General features: G+C 31.7%; 3 protein-coding genes across 7 annotated transcripts; 1 reads left to right on the top strand and 2 right to left on the bottom strand.

Moving 5' to 3' along the window:
• Nucleotides 1-8,648: 8,648 nt before the first annotated feature.
• LOC126664243 (uncharacterized) lies at nucleotides 8,649-13,942 on the bottom strand. Of its 4 annotated transcripts, XM_050356528.2 has the most exons (13): nucleotides 13,676-13,942; nucleotides 13,532-13,586; nucleotides 13,386-13,440; nucleotides 13,211-13,296; nucleotides 12,795-12,887; nucleotides 12,653-12,682; nucleotides 11,824-12,572; nucleotides 11,432-11,595; nucleotides 10,657-10,888; nucleotides 10,392-10,527; nucleotides 9,806-9,900; nucleotides 9,549-9,672; nucleotides 8,649-9,053 (listed from the first exon to the last, which is right to left on the bottom strand). In XM_050356528.2, exons 1-13 carry the CDS (start codon nucleotides 13,741-13,743, stop codon nucleotides 8,985-8,987), a joined length of 1,956 nt encoding a protein of 651 aa, XP_050212485.1. In that variant the 5' UTR covers nucleotides 13,744-13,942; the 3' UTR covers nucleotides 8,649-8,984. The 4 variants fall into 4 exon arrangements, with proteins under 4 accessions (XP_050212485.1, XP_050212487.1, XP_050212484.1 ...); XM_050356530.2 differs by lacking the exon at nucleotides 12,653-12,682 and having other exon boundaries at nucleotides 13,676-13,941; XM_050356527.2 differs by having other exon boundaries at nucleotides 11,824-12,887.
• A 1,698-nt stretch (nucleotides 13,943-15,640) lies between these two features.
• LOC126659460 (THO complex subunit 5A-like) lies at nucleotides 15,641-19,991 on the top strand. Its single transcript, XM_050352754.2, has 8 exons — nucleotides 15,641-15,939; nucleotides 16,011-16,301; nucleotides 16,376-16,715; nucleotides 16,820-17,154; nucleotides 17,246-17,505; nucleotides 17,843-18,440; nucleotides 18,526-18,654; nucleotides 19,368-19,991. Exons 1-8 carry the CDS (start codon nucleotides 15,730-15,732, stop codon nucleotides 19,632-19,634), a joined length of 2,430 nt encoding a protein of 809 aa, XP_050208711.1. The 5' UTR covers nucleotides 15,641-15,729; the 3' UTR covers nucleotides 19,635-19,991.
• A 1,343-nt stretch (nucleotides 19,992-21,334) lies between these two features.
• On the bottom strand, nucleotides 21,335-24,854 carry LOC126664646 (bZIP transcription factor 23-like). 2 transcript variants are annotated; one of them, XM_050357146.2, is made up of 5 exons: nucleotides 24,658-24,854; nucleotides 23,124-24,310; nucleotides 22,165-22,236; nucleotides 22,047-22,076; nucleotides 21,335-21,708 (listed from the first exon to the last, which is right to left on the bottom strand). In XM_050357146.2, the coding sequence occupies exons 2-5, from the start codon at nucleotides 24,297-24,299 to the stop codon at nucleotides 21,637-21,639; spliced, it is 1,350 nt and encodes a 449-aa protein (XP_050213103.1). In that variant the 5' UTR covers nucleotides 24,300-24,310; nucleotides 24,658-24,854; the 3' UTR covers nucleotides 21,335-21,636. The 2 variants fall into 2 exon arrangements, with proteins under 2 accessions (XP_050213103.1, XP_050213105.1); XM_050357148.2 differs by lacking the exon at nucleotides 24,658-24,854 and adding an exon at nucleotides 24,442-24,611.
• Nucleotides 24,855-26,162: the final 1,308 nt, after the last annotated feature.

Here is a 26,162-nt window from a genome sequence, read left to right as displayed (position 1 = left end):
CCTAATGAGTCGTGCGTTACTTTAAGGTGGTTTTTGTTAGTTATAATGATGATGATTGCGTTTATTTGCTTTTGTTTTAATGGTTAATCAAGTAAAAAAGTGAGTGGATATTTTGCATCCTTTAATGTGATATGGCCCTGTGACCTTGAATTTGAATTTTGACTGGAATTCTGAAATTGACAGCACCACCCTTCTATATCAGTACGCTGGAATGGATTCTGACTTCTAAATGTCCGGAGGCAAACGGGTTGGAGGGTATTTTTGACCTGGGATAAACAAATAGTGCAACGGAACGGAGGTTTGTCTAGAGCTGTAAACCAACCCTGCTCACGAGCGATTCAACTCCATAAAACTTCAGTTTGTGTTTTTTTGTGGAGCTCAAAATTAATCTTATGTGTGTTTATTTAATCAAATCGAAATTAAATTCGGCTCGTTTAAATTCATAAATATTTTATATATGAATTCTTTTGGTAGTTTGTAAACGGCTCGTATACGAGCTCGGTTAAGAGTTCGTAACTAGTTTGTATATGAGTTCAACAAAAAAATCGCCAATTGACTAAATTATGAGCTCGATTATACGTTTGTGATTTTTCTCATATTTAAATTAAATATATAATTTTAAATTTAGTATAAATATTTACAGTTTATTTATTTTAAATATAACTGTAAGGTTATATAATTTTGAATTAAATTACTTAAATTTTAATCAATTGAAATTGTGTAGCAGAATTATAACATTCTTTTAACTTATCAAAACTTTCTAGCTTCGGCAAAATTATGCAACTTTTATAAATTAAAAGAATGAGTTACATCAAACCAAATAAAGGATCAATTTATCCTATCTATTTAACGCTGAATATCATAAACGTCATTTTCAGTAAAAAAAAAAGATCAAAAAAGTCTGCATATTTATCATTTCAGATTGAATATACCCTCCTTCAGCATTTGCATGCCCATGGGTAAAATACACGTAACACTATAAAAGATTTAAAATAAAAAATAAAAAATGAACTTGATATATATTTTATTTTTCAGGTTGACACTTAATAATTTTTAAATCTTAATTATAATTGGTATTTATAAGACTACAAACAAACTGTTAAAAAAATTAAAAATCACCATTTGTGGTCTTGGCCGTGGTAACGCCAGGCCCCCTATCTCAATCGTAGTTATGGCCGTGGTGGCTTTCCCGCATTATTTTGACGACCGTTTAGTTTTATGATCAATGTGAGCGATCGATTTTTTTGTTTCATCATAGCCATAATCACGATACTTTTTGTGGTGTGTTTCAATTTATTTATTTTCAAATATACACTTCACAACTTTAACTTATGTCATTGATCAAATACTCAAATTAAAACCGGACTGACGGTTCGATCTGAAATACTTAAATTAGTTAAAAATATAGGTATAATCCTCCAAACGTTTCGTAACATTTATAAACGTTTGGCTTAAATCGTTAAAAAGGTGAAACGTTTGGTTTTGTTTCTCAACATTTGTAAATGTTTGGCTTAAATCGCTAAAAAGGTGAAACGTTTGGATTTGTTTCGTAACGTTTGTAAACGTTTGGTTTCAATCACTAAAAAGGTGAAACGTTTGGATTTATTATGTAACGTTTGTAAACGTTCGGCTTAAATCGCTAGATTTGATAATCAACAAACCTACGCAATGTGCATTATTAAAAAAAGGAAACTAACTGCGTATATGACCATCTAACTAACTTAGATTATATGTTTAAGTTTTTATTTATATAGAGAAATTTTTAGGTAGACTCAGTCCATCACGTTATCCTTATACTAAGCCTATCACATAATGACACGTCATTAAAATGATGGCATTCTTGTAATATCAAATGTGTAAATAAGTAATAAACAAATTTACAAGATTGCCATCATTTTAATGACGTGTCATTATGTGATAGACTTAATCCACGGATGACGTGGTGGACTGAGTCTACCTAAGAATCTCTCTATTTATATAATATACATTTGATAATTGGTGATTATTGTATAAAATTTACTGTAGATAGTATTTGATATATTTTTATAATCCGGATTTAATTTTGATTGGACCCCGATTGAACCTTAAACAGGTGGGTTGTAATGACAACATGAACTTAGACTATTAAATTAGTTAAAGGAAAATATAGGTATACTCCTCACATTAAATGTACCATAAATTATGGGACATCTATCTAATTGTGAAGAGATAATGGCAATTACATGGAAATTAAATTTCATTACACTAGTACAAGATTCCCTCTATTTAGGCAACTTTTTAATATTACCAAAACCTACCTTAACAGTCAACACCGACTAAGGTAAAAGAAACTCCAATGACCACTATTTTTAGTGTAATAATTAAGTTTCTTAATGTTGCAATTAGACACTAACCCCAAAGTTCAAAAGTATGGTCAATTGGAAAGAAACATTTTACCAAACGGCAAAATCATGAATTATTATTAGACAATGTTTATAATGAAGGCATGGCAAACTTACCAATTGATTTGTTTATGTTTGGTGAACAACAGCCACAAGAAATGGGCGAGAGAATCTGCCTGTGTCCCATAAAATGTGCCGCGCTCAGAGGTCAAACTCGAAACCTTCTCTAGCTTGTGCTTCCATTTCTAACAAGATTTTGTTCCTTGAAGTTGCATAATTTGTATGATAAGTTTTGAAGTTTATTAATTTAATAAAATTTATGCCTTTTAAATTTATATATTTGATGCTTTTTTTTGTTTAGATTAAGTGTAAAATTTATAAGTTACTTGAAATTAAGTTTACTATAATTGAAGACATATTCAAATGATAAATTTAGACTTTTTAATTTAAATTTGAAATTTTAAAGATTTTCTTTTTGTGATATTGATTTGACTTTTTTTCGACAGATTTGTCTTTAAAATAATTAAACGTTGGAATTATTAATTTGACATGTTGAAATAATATATTTAGATTTCAATTTAATTAAAGGTGTCAAGTTTATCGATTTATTTGGACTGCACAAGTAAAATTATGTAAACAATTCATGTCAGGCTATAGATATTTTAAAAGTAATTAACGAGCCAAATCACGATTAAAATTATAAATATATAAAATTATTTTATCAATTTCATCTAAAAAAATTAGAGAAAGTCACAAAAATACCATAAAATGACTCTTCCTTTTCACTTTTTACCAAAACTCTTAAATGTTTACATGGCCACCACCTTGTTTTCATTCATACAATTGTGCTGACATCAGCGTGCATAATACATCAACATGATGCCACTGACATCAAGTGTACCAAGTGACACGCGGGTCACACATGTGATGTTATTTGTTTTTCTTTTTTCAATTGATCAAACACTTGTATTACATATATATTTTAACACTGAAATTGAATCTTGTAAAATTCTTTATAACATATTTATTTAAATTTTAATTTTATATTTTAATTTTATATTTTAAATTTTAAATTGTAAAATATCAGTGTTAATCTTAATTCTAAAAATATTAATATATAAATTTTATAAATATAAAAATGCACAAATAATATAATTTTAAAATAATTAATTTTATGAATTACAGATATATGATTGATACACGCCGAACACGGTTCTGATGTATAAGTAATATATATTATGTATAAATTATATATCATAGATGTATTTATTAAGTATATTAAAAATATATACATATATTATATATAAATTATATATTAACGATGTATATATTTAAATACATTTAAAAAATGTATCTATCATGTATAAATTATGTATCACCAATGTATCTATTAAGTACATTTAAAAAATATATCTATCATGTATAAATTATGTATCTGCGATGTATCTATTAAGTAAATTTAAAAATGTATCTATTGTGTATAATTAGCAGTAAAAATGTATTTATCATATATAAATTATGTATGAAAGATATATCAAATATGTATTTAAAATTTTGTAATAAAATTAAAAAAATATGTAAAAAAATATGTATATTATGTATAAACTATGTATCAACGATGTATATATTAAATACATTTTAAAAATGTCTCTATCATGTTTAATATTTTTTTTTTATAAATATCACGTATAACTTATGTATCGAAGATATATTACATATGTATCAGACATGTATCAAATATGTATCAGATATGTATCAAACATTATTTTTCAAATACCTTTTGTATGTTTTAATTATTTCTTTATTTTTTTACGTAAATTAAATTCTTCGTGTGTATTTTTTTGAAAGGAAATTGAATATGTATCAAATATATACTTAATGGTATCGGAGATGTATCAACTATGTATCATATATGTATCGGAGATGTATCTGTTATATAAAATTTGATGATGATCTATTTAAATATATTTTTTCAAATGCCTTGTTTTATGATTATGATATGTATATGATATCTTTCTTCTTTTCCTGCTTAGGAATATATTAATTATTAAAAACATAATAGAGAAAGATTGTGGAAAAAGAAAAAAAATCAATGTCAATGTAAAATGATTAATAAAGTTGATTTGTACAACCCCAGCCATTGCTCAAGTTTCTTTGTCACAAGTAATTCAACAGTTGACAGCGATAAATAGTCTCATATACTCTAATACAAAAATAATTTTTAAACCATTGTATTTATTTAACATTTGATGCACTCTTTATCTTTTGTCAGTTGTGTTCATGTGCACAAACTCTTTTATCTTCACTGTTTAATTTTTTGTTTGCTAAAAATTTATCAATTCTTATATTCTCTCGAACCATGCACACCTCTAATATCAGTTATAACATTTATATTAGCACTGATTAATTAAATTTTAATCGTTAGTGGAGATTATATATAAAAGATAAAATTAATAAAATTTAAATATTATGAATTAAAAAATATGCTAAATAGATTATAATTTTATGTATATTTAATTTTTAATATTTAATACACCGCAGAATATGAAAATTAAATAAAAATAAAACTAGAGGCCAAACGTACATCATAATATGTATTGTTTAATTGATTGTCCTAAAAACATGGTGCAAAATAAAACAACAACTAGGGCTGATTGCGAAGAAGAAACCAAACCACAAGCAGCTAATGTAATTATTGTCGTTGCTCAGTTAAAATAAAAAAGCCATTTATTTTTTAGAAATAAAAAGTAAAGAATTGGTAATATAAACAGGGAAAAATAACAAAGGAAGAAGGTAACATGATGGGGTAGTTAAAGAAATAAGGTGGGACACGTGTAAGCTTGAGAGTAAGATGGTGTTGGATGAAAACAAATAGAGAATATTGGCATTAAAGTTAAAATAATGGTACAAATATAAAGTCTATATATTTTTTTGTATTTGATGAAATATGGAGCCTTTTTTCTTGTTTTCTTGTTATTTTCTCAAAAAATTATAGATAATGATAGGTTTCCAGAATCTATATTATTTCTATAACTTTTTATCCTGCTAAACCATTAACTTTGCTTAAATTCGTGAATTTTATAAAATTTATCATTTAAAATTTCTCCTTCTAAAGAGTACTTACAAAAATATAAACATTGAATTATAATTTATCGTTAGGTTGTATTGGAAGTTTATCAGTATTTTATATTGGAGAACGGGTTGATATTTTCTTTTTATTTTTCTGGTTAATTGGTTCAACGCCTTATAATTCAGTTTAGCATGCCGACAATTTATATTTGGTAGTTCATTCACATGTAGCATATTAATCATGTTTTTTTTATCAGTATCATATTAATCATGTTAAAGCTAAGTGAAATGACAAAATACAAAAATGCATGGTATGTTGTCATTATGAAATTTAAAACTCGGCTGAATTAGTTTCAAAGCAATTCATATTTAGATTTAGATTGGATCCTAACAGTAGTAATTGAGTAATCCACAAAATTAATCTGAGGAAACTTATTAGAAAAGTCACCAGTCTCATTTGTGCAATTAAATGCTAGTGTGAGTGGCATTAAATTCAGCATATGAACCAATGGGGTTTGGTTCAAGTGGTAATCGGTTTGATATCGTTTAAGTAAAATCTCGGGTTCGAGTCTTCTGAATGTAGAAAAATTCCACTGGTTGTTTTACCCACCATGCCAGATGCACGACGCGGGTTGGATCCGGATTAGTCAGGGCGAAGTCTTGAAAACCGGATGGGCTTACAAAAAAAAAATCGGCATATGACTTTGATCTATTCGATCAATGAATTGTAGTCCAATTGGTATACGTGTTTAGCAGCAATCAGTTAAATTGTGAGTTTGTTTCTTTTTACAAGCGCTATTTTTTTTCGATTATAAAAAAAATTAATTTGTTCATTAAATTATATTCCTTCATCTTATTTTATTTGTCTTTTTGCATTTTTTTAATATTCCAAAAAAATCTCCTAAATTTATTATTGATGCATATGATATAAAAAATAAGATATAGAATTAATTATTGTATTTAACTATATTTTATTTTCAAAATAGAAATGAAGAGTATAACCGAAGGTGCATTTGTAATATTATTTTTTGTATGTGTAAAGATGAAAAATAAACAAAATTAAACAGAAAGAGAAGTACTAAATTATACGTTTTCTATATTATTTTAATCAATGTCCTTTTTAATTGTCTCATTTTATTTAGGAGTATCTTTGTATTTATATTACTTTTTTTTATTTCTTCTATTTACTAACTTTGAGAACAATTTTTATAGTAAGTGTGAAGTATTTAATTTGATAAAAGATGTAAAAACAAAATAAAATATAGTATTTCATTTTCATAAATAATTTTAGATAATAAATAAAAAAAGTTTTATCAATTCCAATAAGTTTGATAACCTGGTTTGGTAGTTGATTGGCATTATCAGTATTAATAATAAATAGACCCGGAGAACATCTAATGATGGATGGATGACCCGTGAAAAAGAAATGTTAACAGCTTGACAGGCCACATTTTTACCAATGTCAAACATATGCTAATACTTGCAGTCCTAACAATAATAACCTATGCACTGAAATGGAAGCGGAAACCAACATGATGAAAATACACACTGGAAATGACAAAAATAAATAAATGATAAAAAAATAGAAATGTGAGAGAAATGCTTTATAAAAATAAGCTACAGTGTATTTCCGATAATTAATAATACAAATCATTTGAATATAACTAGAATTTATGAATTTCATAATTATAATTAAAATTATATCATAAAATTTTATTATTATAATAAAAATATAAGACTATAATAATCCAATACAACAAAAATTAAAAAAGTATGATTTACTCTTTAGATTTTTTATAAAAGCACATGTTTTATAATAGAAAAGGAACGCCTTACTCATTTACTAAAAAGCCTCAAAAAAATTCTCATGAATTTCAGAAAATTTTGGATGCGTATATACAAACTTTCCGGAAGCGGAATTCAAAGTTTTAAGGGTTAATGTCTTGAAAATATCAAATCTTTCCGGCTGAAGTCAATTTAACAAATGTTTTTAAAACCACCAATTTTAGTCCATTTTCAATAAGTACGTTCCTTCGTTGATTTTTTTTTAATATTAGACATTTTCGATTTGTCTCAGCTATAACTATTTTGGCAATTATTTATGAATTTTGCAGTGGCAGAAAGTTCCTAAGTTGGAGCAGTTGTAGAAAGGTAAGAGTGGATAGTCGTAGGTTGCATCAGGAAAACCGATTGACACCTGCAATACAAAATGCAAGAAATGCTAGATTTTGATGAATGCTTTGCTCTTCATAGCACCTGGATTTTGATTACGACACATGAATGCTTTCATAACAGCAACTGACTCATTGCTAAATTCACAGCTTTTAATTATCCGACTCATCAGCTTATGATTTTCAATGTCTCTTTACCCACTTGTGACTTTGTTGGGGAATTGTTTCTTTCAGGTCAAGACTACACAAAATTAACATCCCTTCCTTTCAATCTTATCTTTTCGCGCTTTAATTGGAAAATATTTTATTTTTCCAACTATTTTCTTTACGGCCACATCAATTCAGCACATTTTCAAATCTTCAGTCTCAATTGTAGCATTTATTTAAATTGGAAAGGAAAAAAAGGTTTACACGTGTTCTTTTTGTTTGAAATTTTTAAAGGTAAAAAACAATTTGAAACACTTGTTTTCACTATAACTTATAGATGGTAAAAGAACTATTTTTAAATGATTTAGCATAGGTACTAATTCTAATTCAAGTAAATCCATTCAAGTAAATCCAAGGGAGATTGATTTTGTCATTTAACATTGTCACTTATTTTATACTTACAGTACATATGTTTTTCAGTGCCAATTCGGCATATCCTTTCATCACAAGACACCGACTTAATTAAGATGTTAATCAAAACTGATTTCTTTTGACGACACAAATAAATTTATCTTGCATATTCAGCTTTATACCAGGACATCAATGACCTAAATTGACTTGATTGGATTTTTTTTGGTTTACCAGAAGTAGGCTTAGGCTTAACTAAGAAGATTAAACTAACCTCCGCACAAGCGAGAAAAGACACCAGCTAAGTCTTCCATCAGCAAAACTCTAGACACTCTCAAATTGAGTCAGTCCTAGTCTTATTAGATACACCAACCGGACCTATCGGCCTAAATCCAACCACTCTATGACTGAAAAATATTTGACACTGGCAGTTGTAACAACGGTTCTCCTTAGCATTCGTGAGGGCTAGGAATTAAGACACAAAAATCACACTACAAAATTATACTTTACATCCCACAGGAATCTTTCTTGCCAGGTATTTTTAAATTCTTCCAGCACATGAGAATTTACCTGGCATCTCCATGCAGAGTGAATTTCACTCCAAGCGATAAGCTAATCGGTTAATGGCGTTCTAGACAGACATTATTTTTATACAAGGATTGATTTGCCACGTTCCTATGTAGTTTCTGGATATAGAAGATCACCAATTTATATAACTTACAATGTTTACATCGAATAAGAAGAACAGCTCCACAAAGACACCAGTTTCTTCACCCACTGTATAAGTGGATCAAGGCAATTTAGTGCCCTATACTGTTGTGTCACTGAAGTAAGCAGTTATTGCCTTCAACTTGCCGTTCAAATAATTCTTCTCAACCTGGGACCATAGCAACAACAGCTAAAATATAATTTGACAGGATTTATCAGAAAATTTATTGACTGCTACACATAGCAAACCCAAAAGGAAAAAACAGAAATCTCGAGCTGTGTTGTGTCGCATCAGGTAGGTGCAGCTAGTTAAATGCTTATACCAGAAGTCAAAGTTGGTGAAACATAGAATCCCTTCAAACAATATGAACAACCCTATTTAAAACAAAAAATAAAAGGTAGACCATTCTCCATAAAATGCAGAAGTAATTTGACTAACAATACAAGCTAAAAGCAGGATATAGCAGCAAATTGGATTGACAAATTTATGTCAAAATTGCTGATCAGAAAGTGGCACTAAAAGACTAAGACACAGATAAATTAAAAAGAATCTCAATATCAGGTCACCAATTTCATGATAATAAAATAAAATTCGTTTATTATTTAGTGACACCTAACAGCTATAGCAAAAAAGAAAAACGATTAAATTCAATTTAAAGGTTACCTCTAATGACCATGGACAATCAGCTGATAGAGTCAATTCTGCCAATTGATTGAGATCAGTATTTCTAGGTAGAAACATGACAATTCTGTGAGCAATTTTCTTTGCAGTGTTAAAAAGAGAATATCTGCTCACACCAGAAAACCATCCAGGAAAAAAAAATTAATGATAAGACAAATGATAAGCTGCTAAGCTTTTTCGTTTCCTTCCCAAAAGGGGGGAAAATAAAGAAAAAGAAAATAAAGAGAAAGAAACTATACCCATCTCGTGGCCTAAGCATTGTCATAATGTTGTAAGTCCCCACTTTAGCATAATCAGGTCCTCCCCAAGGAGGTGACAGGAAGACGGTGTCAGCCTGAACAGAGGAAATGAAGGAAATAGAGTGAGACTAGAACAGAGCTTAGGGTAAAGAAGTAAATGGCAAGTACAACAGAAGTGTAAAGAAAAAAATTAGATAATAAATACAACCGTTCTGCAAATAAACATCCAATAAGAATGCTTCTCATTGAAACCTAAAATGAGTGTGTGGGTTGCACATGACCCCAATTCTAAGACGCACAACAGTCTAGATAGATATTGTAGAGTGGACAACAGATGATGTCCTTCAGAGCAACAGACTCATCCTTAAATCATAATGACAATAAATAGCCTCATAAAAGACAGAAGAAAAGTAAAACAACATGTATTTCAACATAAATGAAAATAAAATCACAAAGATCTCCAAATTAGAATTACACCCATAGTTGGAAGCATTTAGAAAGAAGAATAAGAGTAAAAGCATTTTTCAGCTCTTAGTTTTCAAGTTGCAACATGAACTTATCAGAACGCAACAAGTAGCTATAATACCTTCAGCTTTGGTGCCAAAACAAAAAAGTCGCCCACTATAAAATCTATTTGGTCATCAACTCCGTATATGGAAGCATTGTGATATGCATAATCAATCTTCTTCGGATCAACATCAATTGCAGTAACGTGTTTGCACCTGAAATATTGGATAACAAAAAATCAAGATATACACAGAAAGGTGGAAAGATTATATTTGCGCATGCAAAATCGGGCCTGCTGGAAAAATGAATGAAAATTCTCAATATATCGCCGAGAAATTACTCACAATTGTGCAAATTGAATAGCATTTCCACCAACTCCAGTGAAACAGTCAATTATGAGGTCACTAGTACAACGGAGTGCTTGATGCCTGGCAATGGGCTCTGGAGTTACAGAAAACCATCCTTCTTCGTCCATTCTTATACCGTTATCAAATCTTGAAAACAATAGATATCTTTGACGCCAATATCTGCCAATATTGGGAGAAAAGTCTTCAAATATTTCTTCACACTGAATATCTGGAAACACACCATTAGTTCACTAAAAGAGAACCAATTTTTTTAATAACCAATAACAGAGAAGGAGAAATTTAATAAAGAACACTTAATTTAAATAAAAATCACTCCATTACATAGTCTAGCCAAATGAATCCAAAATGACAAGCATAACTGCCATAACACCTTCGTTTTATCATTTGAAATTCTTTATTGGTTGTTAAAACACTTTACAGTCTACCAGAAATTAAACTATTCCTGTATCCCTCAAGCTAATCAACCAGCAATCTTTTTTTATTAGGTTGGTAATGAATTAAGGGATTGTGTATTTCAAAATTGTATTCAGTGCTGCAACATGGTCTGCTGAAACTCAAAGATTTCTTATCTGTAAAAAATCCCCAAGAGCAAAATTGGACAAAAGATTTAATGTGCCGATTTACTCCAAGTGGGTACCCCGAAAAAGGAGTATAGACTGAACAGTCCTAAGCAGAGTCCATTATAGTTAATCACAAAATGTAAAGTGAAGAAAGAGAAAAACAAAACTATTTCAAGTAAAAAAGAGAGAACCTTCACTTGATGATTTTATATGAGCTCGTGTTTTTCTTGCTTTCTTTTTCTGTTTTCTTATGCGAGAGTCAAGCTGGGTATCTAACTTATTAGTTGCAAGATTGCCAACTTCCATTTGCATGTTGTCATCATCATTTTCTCGTTCAGATATCATACTGGACAAGCTGCAAAAAAATCTATGTGTTAGAACTGGGCAAGCAGATGGTAGCAGTGGCACTCAATGGCATGCTCAATATTAGACAGCATTATGCAATTAAATGTTCTGGCCATTTAAAGGGCATTTAATTTCCTTACATGCACAGAGAATCTGATATGGATTTGAATATCATTAATCTATTTGTTATGGATTGTTTCATCACCCATCGAGATAGTTGTGAAAAAGGGAAAGTTACCTTCCAACAATGTCATGTGCATCCAATAAGCATGATGTGACATCATCTTCGCAACTTGTACTGATTCCCTTAAGGTTGTCTCGGAGTTCAAACTGATCTCTTTCAGCTACAGCCACTCCAGGCCAAGTACAACTGGCAGTGACTCCTATTTCTACTGAAACCTCATCTGACAGCCGATCTACTAATTTATCATCATCGGAATGTTTCTCGAAACTCTCAAAATGATTTAGCAAATCACAAGAAGTGTTGGGGCCAATCTCATTTTCAGTAACTTCAGCAATTACATCACTTGATCCATCAGTAACACCATCGTATTCAAGATGTTTCATACAGTCAGGTGCTTCCCATGTGGACGTACCAGTTTGGATGTTATAGAAGTAATTTCTCATGTAGTAAGTGTCCCAGTACATCCTCCAATCTCCAACATAATCATTGTAGCCATTACTTTCTAACTTATCGCACTTGAGCACTTCTGTGTTCAGAGATAGTGCAACAATTTCAGAAGCCCTAAACTGCTCTGCACTCTCGTCACTGCAATACCTTTTAGCTTCTTTATAATGGTAAGCAATAGAAGAATTTTCAACACACTCAGACTCCAAGCTTCCACCAAATTCTTTCTCACCATTGTTAACACTTGCATCTTCCAAGTGGCATGGTGGCGAAGGAGCAGCATCAAAATTGGTTGAAAGAATTCCTTTTTTATTTTCATCATCAGATGCAACATCACCTAGCGTTACAAACTCATGTTCCTGGCCAATATTAGACAGATCATGAGAGGCTTCATCAAAGACAGAACTACATATAATAGCTGAACTTGTGGATTCTTCACCATCGAGACATCGGGAACCGCTGACACCAACTGCACCATCATAATAACATGATTCACTTTGGCCCAGCATTGACATGCAAGATAAAGAATGGCTTATGTTATTATGCAAAGCAGTAGGAGATACAATCTCCACCTCACTCACTTTATCAATATCTACAGCTTCATCTTTTGCTTCTTTATAACTACGAGAAATCTTTGAACGACCTCCTTTCCTTTTCTTCATTTTACTCCTCGTCTGGTAGATAGTACGAATCATAAGTAACAAATAATAAAAACTAAAAAAAGAACAACAAAAGCAAGGGTAGCAGATCGGTAATAGGACAATGATCACTATATGATTTTTGCTGTTCTTACACTGAAAAAAGGATACAAGTCAAATCCACTTCAAATGTACTATACTGGATAGTCATAGTGTTCTAATTAGTGAGAGCAACTCAAAAACAAGCAAAATATAAGCATATAGTAGCGATGAAGACATTCGAGTAGCATAACAATTTGGCTGCAGAAGTAAGCTAAAGGGCACACATAGACAATAACATGTGATTTATGTTGCATTACCTCCTTATTAGACTGGAAGGAAACTGGGAGTCCTAAGGCATCCATTTCTTTACTCAATTCTATATCGACAGGAGCTTCGCTAAAATCTGAATGGTCAGAATAAAACTTAAGACTGCTCCATTATTAGAAAACAAGCTGTTCAATAAAAAAAATTGGGAAAGCATATGAAATTCACCGTTGATTAAAGAAGAAATGTTTGAGCTGTTATCTTCGTGATCCTGAGGAGATTTCTGCATATCAACAGAATAGTTCAGGATTTACTATCAGCAAGAACCTATCTAGATAATGAACTAATCAGTTAAAATTTACTTGCGAACATACATTGGTAAAATCTGGGAAAGGACAAACTTCCCGAGTCTCTGTGGAGCCGTCGTCCCTGTTGAAGTTGCATTTAAAAAGTAAAAAACAACATAAACATTAGCACCAAAAACCTAACTAGAGTATAAAAGTAAGAAAGAGAGGCACCATAGGTAGACTTCGGTAAGCTTGAAAAGTGAACCAAGAGCTCGAATTGCAGCACCTTCAATTTCCATTTTTATGAATGTCCACTCTAGGGCAAGAAAATCAAGGCCACTCCACTGTCTCGTTCGTTTTTCTACTTCAGTCACCGGTCCATCGAACACTGCCTCCTTTTGCCTTCGACAATAAGGTAGAGAGCAGGAAGTGCGGCGAAACCACAAGGGTTTTGACCAATTGCTCAAGGCTAAATCAGTTTAGATATTTTAGGCCTCGGTCCAAAATATCTCGACTGGTTAACATGACGGACTTAGTCGCAATTTTCCCCTCAATTAAAAAGCAAAGGTCAATTAGCTTAAATTTTAATTTTATGGTCAATTTTAGCTCAATTTTAACTTTTTTTATCGAATTAACTATTTTATTTTTTATTCAGTGCGTGCGTATTGCTCATTCCAATAATTATTATCACACTAAAAATAAATTAAAAAAATTAATAGCTAAATTGACTATTGACCATCAAATACAAATTGATGGAATAAATTATCACTTAAATCAAGCAAGATGCTACGTACAATGATTATTTAACTTCAAAAAATTGCATTTGTGTTCTTTTTTATTTTATTATTTCCTAAGATTATTTTCCTGATAGATTAAGTATCTTTTTTATCATTAAAAGGAAAAAGAAGAAAAAAAATAGATTTACGATTAATAATAGAATGCTTTTATATATAAACCATTTGAACTAAGTAGTATTTTTATGTGAGATCTTAAAATATAATTACTTGATATGTTAGATAATAGTATTAATGTGATAAAAATTCACCAAATTTATATGTTTTTTCAATTTAACCACGCTTTTTAAAAAATATCATATTTGAATATTAACTTTTATTTTTTTCTTTAAATTTATATATGGAGACATAAGACTTCCAACTCATCAAATTACACCATTGAATAGATGTCATCTAAGTATATGGATTTAGAAGAAAAAAAATTGATGTATAAATATGACACTTTTTTAACGGTGTAAGTAAATTAAAAAAAATGTGTAAAAGAAAAATTTTATATACTAAACTAATTTCACTATTGTTATTTTTATAATTTAATTAAAATTGATTAGATTTTACCTGAAAAGTGCATTTGTTTAGAACAAAGAATCACTTTACCCCCTGAACTTGGCATAAAGTATCAAAAACGTCCAAATTAGCGAAACCAGATCACTTTTACCCTGAACTTGGCAAAACTGTCTCAAAAAACCTCATACGCTGACTTGGCACCTTAATTGGAGAGTGGATTTCTAATTATTTATTATTACTCTAATTAATCATACTTAAATATCAATTAACGTCTAATTAATTTAGGGGCCTTTTTGAACCTTTTTTCAAAAAAAATCAATTTTTTTCAAAATTCCGGTGCGTCTGTTCTTCCTCAAGAACAGATCCATGGGGTCTGTTTTTGAGGAAGAAGAACAGATCCATGGGGTCTGTTCTTGAGGAAGAAGAACAGACCCCTGAGTCTGTAAATTTTTAAAAAAAAATTAAAAAAAATCATTTGTTTTATTAAAAATATAAATTTGAGGGTTAATTTGTTGTATATATGAAATTTGTGGTTTGATTTGTTGTATATATGAAATTTGTGGTTTAATTTGTTATATAAAGTTTTAAATTATAGGGATTAATTTTTATTTTCTTTTAATTATTAGGTATTAATTTAAAATGTTTAAAAATAATAAGGACCATTTTAAACCTTTTTTTTATCAAAAACCACCTTAGAAAACCGAAACCACCATTAAAACCGGAGAGTGTATCTCACTCTCTTGGGTGAGAGTGGGAGGGGGGTTTTGTACCATTTTTAACAAATTTAGGGTAAAAGTGATATTATTTTGCTAATTAGGACGTTTTTGATATTTTGTATCAAGTTCGGGGGGTAAAGTGATCCTTTGTTCATTTGTTTTAGTTAAAGCGAGTCTGAATCATCCCTGCGCTCCCGTATTCACTGAAATTAGAAATACAAGGCCCTCCCCTCACACAGTCAGAAAAAGAAAAGGAGCAGCAGAAAAGAAAATGGAGGACGGAGAGATAGTGGAGTTATTTGGGATGGAAGAAGACTCGCAAGAGAATAGCAAATCTCCTTACGAACTGCTTCGAGAAACCAAATCTTCAATCCAACAAATCGTCTCTCAGATTCTCTCCGCCAAACAACACAACAACCCTAAGTCCCATCTCCGTGAACTCACCACTCAAATGTTCCTCAACTTCGTCACTCTCCGTCAGGTTAATCTCCTTCCTTCAACTCTTCATTTCATTCTCTCTTTTTATTGTTTACATATTTAGGGTTTGTTTAGGCGAATCGGAATATTTTGGTAGAAGAGGACAAAGTGAAAGCGGAGACTGAACGAGCAAAAGCGCCGGTTGATTTCACCACACTGCAGCTTCATAATCTGATGTATGAGAAGAGTCACTATGTCAAAGCTATAAAAGCTTGTAAAGATTTCAAATCTAAATATCCTGATATTGAACTGGTTCCTGAAGATGAATTTACGCGTGATGCTCCTCAGCATATTAAAGGACCTGTTTTATCTGATGATTCTTCCCATAACTTGATGCTTAAACGACTCAATTATGAACTCCATCAGGTAACAACACTGCTGTTTCTGTTGCCTTCTCTTTTGTTTGCGATTCTGATGTGTTTCTCTTTTATTTAAATTAGCGAAAAGAATTGTGCAAGCTTCATGAGAAACTGGAACAAAGGAAGAAAAGTTTGATGGAGACTATTGCGAATAGGAAGAAGTTCTTGTCCAGTTTACCGTCGCATCTTAAGTCGCTTAAGAAAGCGTCTTTGCCTGTACAGAATCAATTAGGCATTCTGCATTCAAAGAAATTAAAGCAGCAGAATTCCGCGGAGTTACTTCCTCCTCCGCTTTATGTGATTTATTCACAATTTATGGCACAAAAGGAAGCCTTTGGAGAATGTCTTGATTTGGAGATTGTTGGAAGCTTGAAAGATGCGCAAGCTTTTGCTCGACAACAAGCAAATAAGGATATTGCTGGTGAGTGATTGTATAAAGCTTATTCTTTGGCTGCATAATAATTTACTGTAGAAAAAACAAATGTTTTTATTGTAATTAATTAAAGCCTGTATTGCATGTAACAGGTACCGCTAATGTGGAGAGTTCAAGGATGGAGGACGATGTACCTGATGACGAAGATGATGGTCAAAGAAGGCGAAAACGTCCAAGGAGGGTTCCAAGCAAGGAAAATTTGGACCATACAGGAGTCTATCAAACTCACCCACTTAAGATCACACTTCACGTATATGATGATGATGTTTCTGATCCAAAGTCTTCAAAGCTTATCACTTTGAAGTTTGAATACTTGTTTAAGTTGAATGTTGTTTGTGTTGGGGTTGATGGGTCCCATGATGGACCCGACAATAATATCTTATGCAACTTATTTCCAGATGACACCGGTCTTGAGCACCCTCACCAGGTATGTAAGAGTATTTTCATCATCTTTTTCCTGTGATCTTGTGTCTTCATCTTTCTTTCCCTTCATTATTTTGGCAACTTTTGTGGTGCAGTCAGGAAAACTCTTTGTTGGAGATACCCTTGCATTTGCTGAAATTCGAACATCACGTCCATATAAGTGGGCCCAGCATTTAGCAGGGATTGATTTCTTACCAGAGGTTGCGCCATTGCTTAGTGGTCATGAAAATGTGAGCCCTGAAACATCAAAAAATGACATTGTTGTATCGGGTCTATCGCTATATCGTCAACAGAATCGTGTGCAAACTGTTGTGCAAAGGATTCGTTCTCGGAAAAAGGCTCAGCTGGCTCTTATGTGAGTCACTTTTGTATACTTGGAGTCGTGGATTTTTAGCAGAAGACTAGTCAACTTAATAGGGGTTGGGTGCTACAATGTGGTTAGATCTGAATGATAGCCTATATTGCTTTGTCCATTTGGCTAGGACTGCAGTTGGCATCTTTTAATATACATTTAAATGAAGTGGCTTGTGTTTTAGATTTTCTGAAGCTTCAACGTTCCCTGCTTTCTCATATCTTCTTTGCATTGCTTCTTTTTTGGGAGCATTTGTCAGTGTTCATTTTGTGAGCTCCCTTAAAGTCTGTTTATTGCTGTAAAAAAGTATGAAAATTTAGAACTTTTTATTGGTTTACAGGAAACAGCTTGATTCACTTATGCAGCTTAAGTGGCCATATTTGAATTGTCGGAGTGTCCCATGGGCTTTACATACACCCTTGTGCAATTTGGATGATTGGTCACCTACTGGGCCCCCACCTAATCTTCCTCCATCTGTTCCTGTCATTGATACTGATCAAATGCAGGAACCCATGGATGTTGATGGCCACAGAAGATCTGGTAATTCAAAGGAAGAGCCTGAGAGTGCTAGAGAAGATGGGGAGCTTCCTTCCTTGGTTGCTTCTGTTGTAAATACTGTTAAGCTTACTTCTTCAAAAAATTGTACTCTGGAACATACTAAGCAGCTATCTTTAATTTCAAAGAGCATCCTATCACCCATTAGTAAGGGAAAATCACAAAGTTTTAAGAAACATGATGAGGATTCAGATCTCTTACTGGACATTGATAGTGATGAGGAGGATATCGCACCACTTGAGCTTGAGGTAGAAGACGAAGCCTCTGGTCAATGCCATAAAATGGCTGAAAAGCTTTGGGTGAATTATGGGGTTAAAGAATTTTCTCTTGTTCTATCGAGGAATATGAATGACAAAGAGAGGAATGTAAAATTAGAAGCAAAGGTATTTTAAATTTGTATGTTTTCTTTATTTGTTGTTCTTCTGATCAATTTTTGATAGCATAATGTTCACTGTTCTTCTGTTACAGATTAAAATCAGCATGGAGTATCCTCTTAGACCTCCTCTTTTTGCTTTGAGCCTTTACTCTATTGGAGAAAAGAAAGATGTGGCTGATGGCTCTGAGTGGTGCAATGAACTCCGTGCCATGGAAGCGGAGGTGAGTAATTGATGTCTTAGGATTGACTCTTTGATAGAGGTGACTGCTTATGTACTAAAATAATGAAATTCATGTGAATAGTATTCTTTAATTTGGTTGCACATACTTGAAGATTAGAGATTACTATTGTCATTTCCTTTATGGTTTGTGAGAATTAAAAAGGTGCTATTTGCATGTTTTTTTAAAAAAAAAAATCTTATTGCTCTAGGCTACTACTCCCTCCATTCCACTATATTTGGCGTTCTAGGTCAATTATTTTGTTCCAATCTATTTGACGTTTTCAATTACATATGCATTTAAGCTCCAATTTTTTTTATTATATAAGCTGATTTATTATACAATACTTTTAGAAATATGACACATACTAATTACATTTCTTAATCTATGTGCATAATCAGTAAACGTCAAATAAAAATAAATGGAGGGAACACTAAGGCCATTAGTCCATAATCAAATATTTCCTTCATAATACCTTTCATTTTGGGTTGCCAAAGCCCTAGCAGTGTATTTAAAAATTAATCAGGTTTTGTTGTCTCATACCTAGGAACCTATTATGAAATGAAATATTGTTTGCAGTTCTATTATATAGTTTAGCAAGCTCATCTAGCCCATACTCGATGATATCAACCTTGGATGGAATGCATATAATGTTCGTCTCAAGTGTTGTCTATTCCGGAAATGCAACTAATATGTTTCTTACTTATGGTTTACAGATCAATCTTCACGTGCTAAGAATGTTACCATTAGATCAAGAAAACTATACCATAGCTCATCAAGTGAGATGTCTCGCAATGTTATTCGACTATTTCATGGATGAAGCGTCCCCATGTCAGAAAATGACTACTTCTGTAGTTGATGTTGGTTTGTGTAAGCCTGTAATTGGTAGGCTTCTTGCGAGAGCGTTTAGAGGAAGAGACCACAGGAAGATGATATCGTGGAAGGACATGGAATGCATGTCTGGATATCCAAATGAAGAGTAGAAAATCCCGGGGGCGCACTAGTGACGTGCATACATCTCGGACACAAGAAGGATACATAATTACTAAAAGGGTTCTACTTCAGCTGATGGATACGCTGCTACTGTGAATTCATGATTTTTAGGGTTACAATTTTGCCAGAGGTTGGTTCACTGTCAGCACGCAGTGGAATCAATCTATTGCCAGTTTTTGGCCACCGTTGGTAGGGGATTTCATGCTGCGAAGATGGGGAGTTTAAAGTCATTCTTTTTATGTTTTTAGACTAGGATCTAATCTTAAAACAACATATAAATTGTGCTCTTCTATTCTCAAGTTCTCAACTTCACCCTTAATTATGTCAAAGTTCAGAACTTTTTCTAATCTCTTACTCGTGTTTGAGTCTTTACCGACAATAACAACTACGGTGTCGAAATGGAGTATGACAAGTGAAAAGCATGTTCTATCGCATCAACTAAATCACGCACATTATCAATAAATATGCTAAATATATTATGTAGTATAATCCGGATTTGATCCCTTTAAATAAAGAGTTAAATACAATTTAAAATTGTGAACTCTAGCGTACTTTGCAAATAAAATATTTTTTCCATCCACAAAAGATAGGTTTGTTTTATTTACACATATTAAAAAATTTAGTTTATTTAGTTAGAATAACTCTAACTCTCTATAATATCCTTATTAAATAATTAATGCATTTTTCTTTTTAATGTATTATTATTAATTAATAATTCAAAATCACTCATAAAGCATATAAAAAATTATTTTTAATATTGAAACTATCAAAAAGCATTTATTATTGTTGCTATCAAAGTCATTATCAATTTAATGTAGTTGACTAATGCTAATTTTAGAGCATCTCCATTCTAGTGCCAAAAATACCTCACAATGCACTTCTATTTCATGTGCTAAATTTAGCATATGCTAAACTTTGTGCCAAATTTATTAGAAAGTTTAGCATGTGCCAAATTTTATTATATCAAAATTATTTACAGATTTGCCATTAATAATGATAATCACTTATAAAATTATAAATTTAGCATTTAGTTTAGCATTTTGCAATGGAGTGAATTTCAATAATATGTGCTATATATAACATTTTATCTTATTTTGTGCTAAAAATAGCATAAAAAATACATGCAATGGAGATGCTCTAATTAAGGGTATCTTCGATATTTATCTAATTAACTACTTTTTAAAAATGGAAGTAAGCCTATAATTTGGAATGCCCAAAATAGAAACAAGCTTGTCTTTTATGAACACAAGGAGTATAAATTTTAAAATTTGGTAAAATCAATCAGTAACTTTTATATTTCGGCAAATTAGAACATCAACATGTTTTTTTGTAAAAAATGCTGATGTGGAGATTAGAATATATACTATTTCGAAAGTCATATCAGTATTTCTTTACTGAAAAATAGGTTGATATTTTAATTTGCCGAAATATAAAAATTAACGAGTGATTTTATCAAATTTTAAAATTTATATTTTATTTACAAATCACAGTAAAATTTGTGATTTAAATTGCAATTGATCATTAAATAAATGAGTTAAATATATTCTAATCCATTTATGTTGTCTAACTCATATATATAATAAATGGATTAAACAGATCATATGTTTATGATCCATAGTCAACCCACTATATAAAAGGATGGCAGAAATATAAAAGTAAAAGAGGAAAGAGTAAGGAAAAGTTATAAGAATTTGAAGCAAAAACCATCTTGGGTTGAATTATAGCAGGGAAAAGGACATGATTTCCAAGATATGCGAAATTACAACAGAAATACATCTATTCCCTTGCACTGCTGTATGCCTAACCAAGAAGGTTCACAAGAGAAACAAATAACAGATACTAGAAGATTTAATCTACCTTAACTGTATAACTCTTCAACTGTAAAAGCTTGGATCATCTTAATCTACAGAAGCATCCAGGTTTCTCAGATATGTACAGCCACCTTCCGTACATGATTTTAAATTGTATAATCACAATCTAATCCTTTCTATTTTACCATAGACTTGTCTGAGTCCTCCTCAAACACCGTCTCTTTGCCTGTTGCTGATCCATAATCTCCATTGCCTGTATTATATCACCAAATTGAATCCCGTAAAACTCAATTAGTCTCCTGCTTTCTAAAACAATCCATACCAAGAGCATTTGTAATATTTTATTAATGAAAGAATGCTCTCAGAAGGTAGAAGGTCAAATTTATACTCGATGGTTGACTCAAAGTTACTTATTAATTACTATCTTTTAACGTTTTATCATGTAAATAATTGCCCCGAAAACATCATGTCTTTGTTGAGAGACATAATCATTTGATATGCATTACTCAAAACTATTTTACTTTATGGAAGGGTTTAAGAAGGTTCCGATCAATTTATGACCAATAGTAACATATAATGCATGAAGTGTACCTCGTTTTTCTGCATTTCCAACAATTCTGCCTGAAGCATCCAAAAACAAACAATAACAGGATTAGGAAAAGGAATTTGAAGTTGATGGAAGGAACTACATTCAACAGAACAAAAGTACCTGTTTCTTCCGCAGTTCTTGATTTTCCTCTTTTAACCTTGCAACTTCTGCTTCCAACTCCATAGTATACGCCTATTAGAAGCACAGAGAACACGGAGTAGAAACTACCATGAGCATCTATTGACAATTCATCAAGATAAATCAACTTGTAATGCTTTGCTATAGACTTATAGTTTATTTTGAAAAAAGAATCGAGGCAAATGTTTAAACTTCATTTCATTGATTCTGGTCAAACACAAGTTGAGTTTCATATTGTGAATTTGTGATCCTTAGAACAAATTCTCAATTACCTCCGAATAAACTGGAACCTTATAACTCATGTTCTTGACTTATCAAAACCTTTCATTTCTTCTCAAGTCAGATCTCTATCATTCTGCTGCATAATCTTTCATGAAATTTTGGCATGCAGCATGACCATAGATGATAAAGGTAAATAGTTAAGTGGGTTGCAAAAGTGATGAAGCCACAACTAGATGAAACTTGCCATTGTATTTCTTGGTCTTTTATTTTTCCATAATATGGTATTACTTTTTCCAAAATAAGTGATTACAAGGAGCGTTCTCACAAAATTCTAATGTCATGCTTCGTATGGGAACAAAAGAACTGCATGTTTTCTTGTTTCATTAATTATTTTTCTAGAAAGTGCGCTATATGCAAAGCAACTCTCAACTGTCTTTATTATAAATCAATAGAATAGTATGAGGTGCTATATTTTCATTAGACGCAGTATTTGCTTACCCCTAGCGCAAGACACAATATCACAGGATAGAGTATCAGAACTCCATCCGACTATTTACACATAAAATCATGCTTTGGTCATTGAATTCTTTAGATTCTTAAAATTTCATCTCAAGTAGGTGGATTTTATGTACATAGACAAACCATAACAGAAAAAGAAGCAGAACCCATATGATAAATTTGGAACAAAATGATAATAAAGCATATACACAACGTATTACCTGCTTGCGAGCACGTGATCTTGCAGCCGACTCTCGGTTTTTAATCATTCTTCTCTGCCTCCTCTCAACCACCTTCTCTACAGCACCACCAGCTCTCCTTCCTCTTAAACCTCCATTAAACACATAGGGAACCGGAGACACGGAAGAAGTGTCCCCATTACTTTTTGTAATCCCATCAGATGACAACTGATTTGCAGGTGATCCAGTTGCAACACCTCCTAATGCAACCATTCCCATACCTCCACCCTGCATCAAACCACCACTAATCCCTTGCTCTCCAATTCCCATTATTCCATTTCCACCCCTAATTCCGGGACTACTTTGCAAAGGCATCTGTGTCACATATCCCAAGTTAGGCTGCTTTGGAAATATTTGCGGTTGATGGTGCTGCTGTTGTTGTTGGTGCTGCTGCTGCTGCTGTTGTTGGTGCTGCTGTAGCTGCTGAACCTGTGCTGTCTGATTTGATCTAACACCATTAACATTCAAAGGCAAATTTGACGATTGCAAAGGAACTGGACTGGTATTAGTATTATTATTATTGAATCCTATAACTCTGTTCTGCTGAAACCCGATTCCTAAACCAGCGTTATTTCCTGATCTTGATAAATCACCAAAAAACCCACCACCACCATTAGCATTTACCTTTGCAGCAGCTAATTGGACCTCTTCTCTTACAACACCAGCTCTTACTAGAAACTCTTCTAATGTCATTTCCCCTAAAGTATGCTGCCTTTGGGGCATATTATTGGCTATTTCTACAGCAGCAGCTGCAGCTCCACCTACGCCTCCACCTCCACCTCCATTCACATTCCCATATTCCTTCAATAGATCTTTCCACACCTCATCAACTGTCTTCTGGCTCAACGTTCGCGGAAGGGTCAAAGATCCCTGCTTCTGCAGACCCTCTTGGGCCCCACTAGAAGATGCAACCATGTTATGCGTCTCTTCTGCACTCCATATGTTCTTAAGTAGCTCATCCATATTCATCGACCCAAAATCTTTGCCTACTCCTCCGATAGTACTTTGAAACTCATCAAAGGTCAACGAATAGACCGACGATTGTCTAGCCAAAGAAAAATTTTCTGGTGGCCGGCTGCCAGAGTTGCCACCTCCTCCCCCACCCCCATCCAGTGAGGGATCAGTCGTGAAGTTTTTGAAGTTTAAATTAGTGCCCATTTTGTAATTATCTGAATAAAACAGTGCCATAACAGTTTAGAAACAAAACCAATAAACTCAAAATCTTAAGCTTCTAATTTTGAACAAAACAAATTCCAGCTATAAACTCCATTGCCAAAATAGATCTTAATCTCAACATTACCATGTTCAACTAAAACATCTCCCAGGGCACAACAATTCAACAAAGAACCCTAACTTATTTGCTCCTTTCCAAAGCCAGAAATTTCAAATTACAAAAAGAAAATGAAGTGCAAGTTAATTAAATAACAGAAACCCACAAAAATTCCTCAAAATTAAAACACAAAGATCAAACACATAGCTATTAAAACAGAAAAATTATGAAGGAAAATAATAGTACCTTTATATTTTTGCGCTTGATAATAAATAGAATTGAATTAAGTAAGTATGATAGTGGTGGTGGTGGCTATTTTGTCTGTAATTTTTTTGGTTCCTTCTTCTTTGCGTTCTCTAGGGCTTGGTGGATGCGACAAGTGTCGATTGTCTCTGCTATTCTTTTTTTTTTATTTTTGCTTTTAAGACATGGTTTCTCCTTCAACTTTCTAATTACAATAATAATACTGATATATACAATTATTATTAATTAAGTGTTATTTATCCAAATATTAATAAATTAATAGTTGTTCGTGGGCCAGCTGGCATTAGAGACGTGGACCAATCAGGTGAAGGTATGAGGCAATGATATGATATCTAGCCACTAATCGAATGCGAAGTGGGTTTACTAGAACCGTCCACGTTTCTTTACTGAAGGTATATCTTTGTAGTGCGCACATGCGATTACTTACTTTTGGGGTATTTTTATTTTCAGTAAAATCTTTATAGTTATATGCTTCATCCACGTGATTGCAGTGTGCCCAAATTATCTACACCATTGTTCTCCTCTTCATTGAAATTTAAGTAAAATAATTTCATTTCTGAATTGATAGATTATTTTATTATTAATTTAAATAAAATAATTATTTTTTCCATTTTGAATTAATACGTCATTTTGTTGTTTTTAGTATTTTAAATTATAAACCATTTCTTTTCAAAATTAAAATTTTATCTATATATAACCATACTCAAATGATTTAGTTATATCAATTATTGCAGTATAAAATAATCATTTTTGATATCAATGTAATAAAGTTGAACTAGTCAACTTATTTCTTAAAAAATAGACAAATAAAAAAATGATTATTGATATGCTATTTATATAATAAAAAAATTATAAAATTTATTAATTAATTTTAACCCATATAATCATATATATTTTCAATTTTTATGTATGTTCATGTTTTTTTAATTTTAAAATGGAGAGAGTAATAAAATTTAATTAAAGGAATTTTAAATTATATTTAATACAAACTGTAATTTAGGATATAGTATTTAAAATTATTAAAAATAAATTTGAATCTTGAAAATAAATAAAGTTAAATTTAAAATATTTTTATAGATATTTTTATGCAAAATCTAAATAAAATTTTACTGAATCCAAATTAAACACATAAAATTGAAGATTTTACCTAAGTTCTTTTATTAATATGCTATTTATCAATCATATCTAAATAAAAAAATATGATTAAAAGACTGAACTTAGATATGATTTATATTTTCTTCTTTCATTTGACAATAGGCGTTGTTGGAGATATTAAAAAAAATACAATTATGCAGTGTTTTGAAAGTGTGGACGAGATGCTTTGCTAGAACACAAGATTTATGTGAGCATAAACTTGAAAAGTTAGTAATAGAGATGCAATTTCTAGGCCAACAGTCATGCTTTATATATGTGTTCAAACATTAAATTAAAAAGAAGAGCAAATTACCGTCCCCACATTTATCATAATTTATATTTTAATCTTTTTT

This window comes from Mercurialis annua, linkage group LG1-X, assembly GCF_937616625.2.
Source record: "Mercurialis annua linkage group LG1-X, ddMerAnnu1.2, whole genome shotgun sequence".
Taxonomy (NCBI): Eukaryota; Viridiplantae; Streptophyta; class Magnoliopsida; order Malpighiales; family Euphorbiaceae; genus Mercurialis; species Mercurialis annua.
The sequence above is the reverse complement of the archived record's forward strand: the minus strand, read 5'-3'. Positions and strand labels throughout refer to the sequence as shown.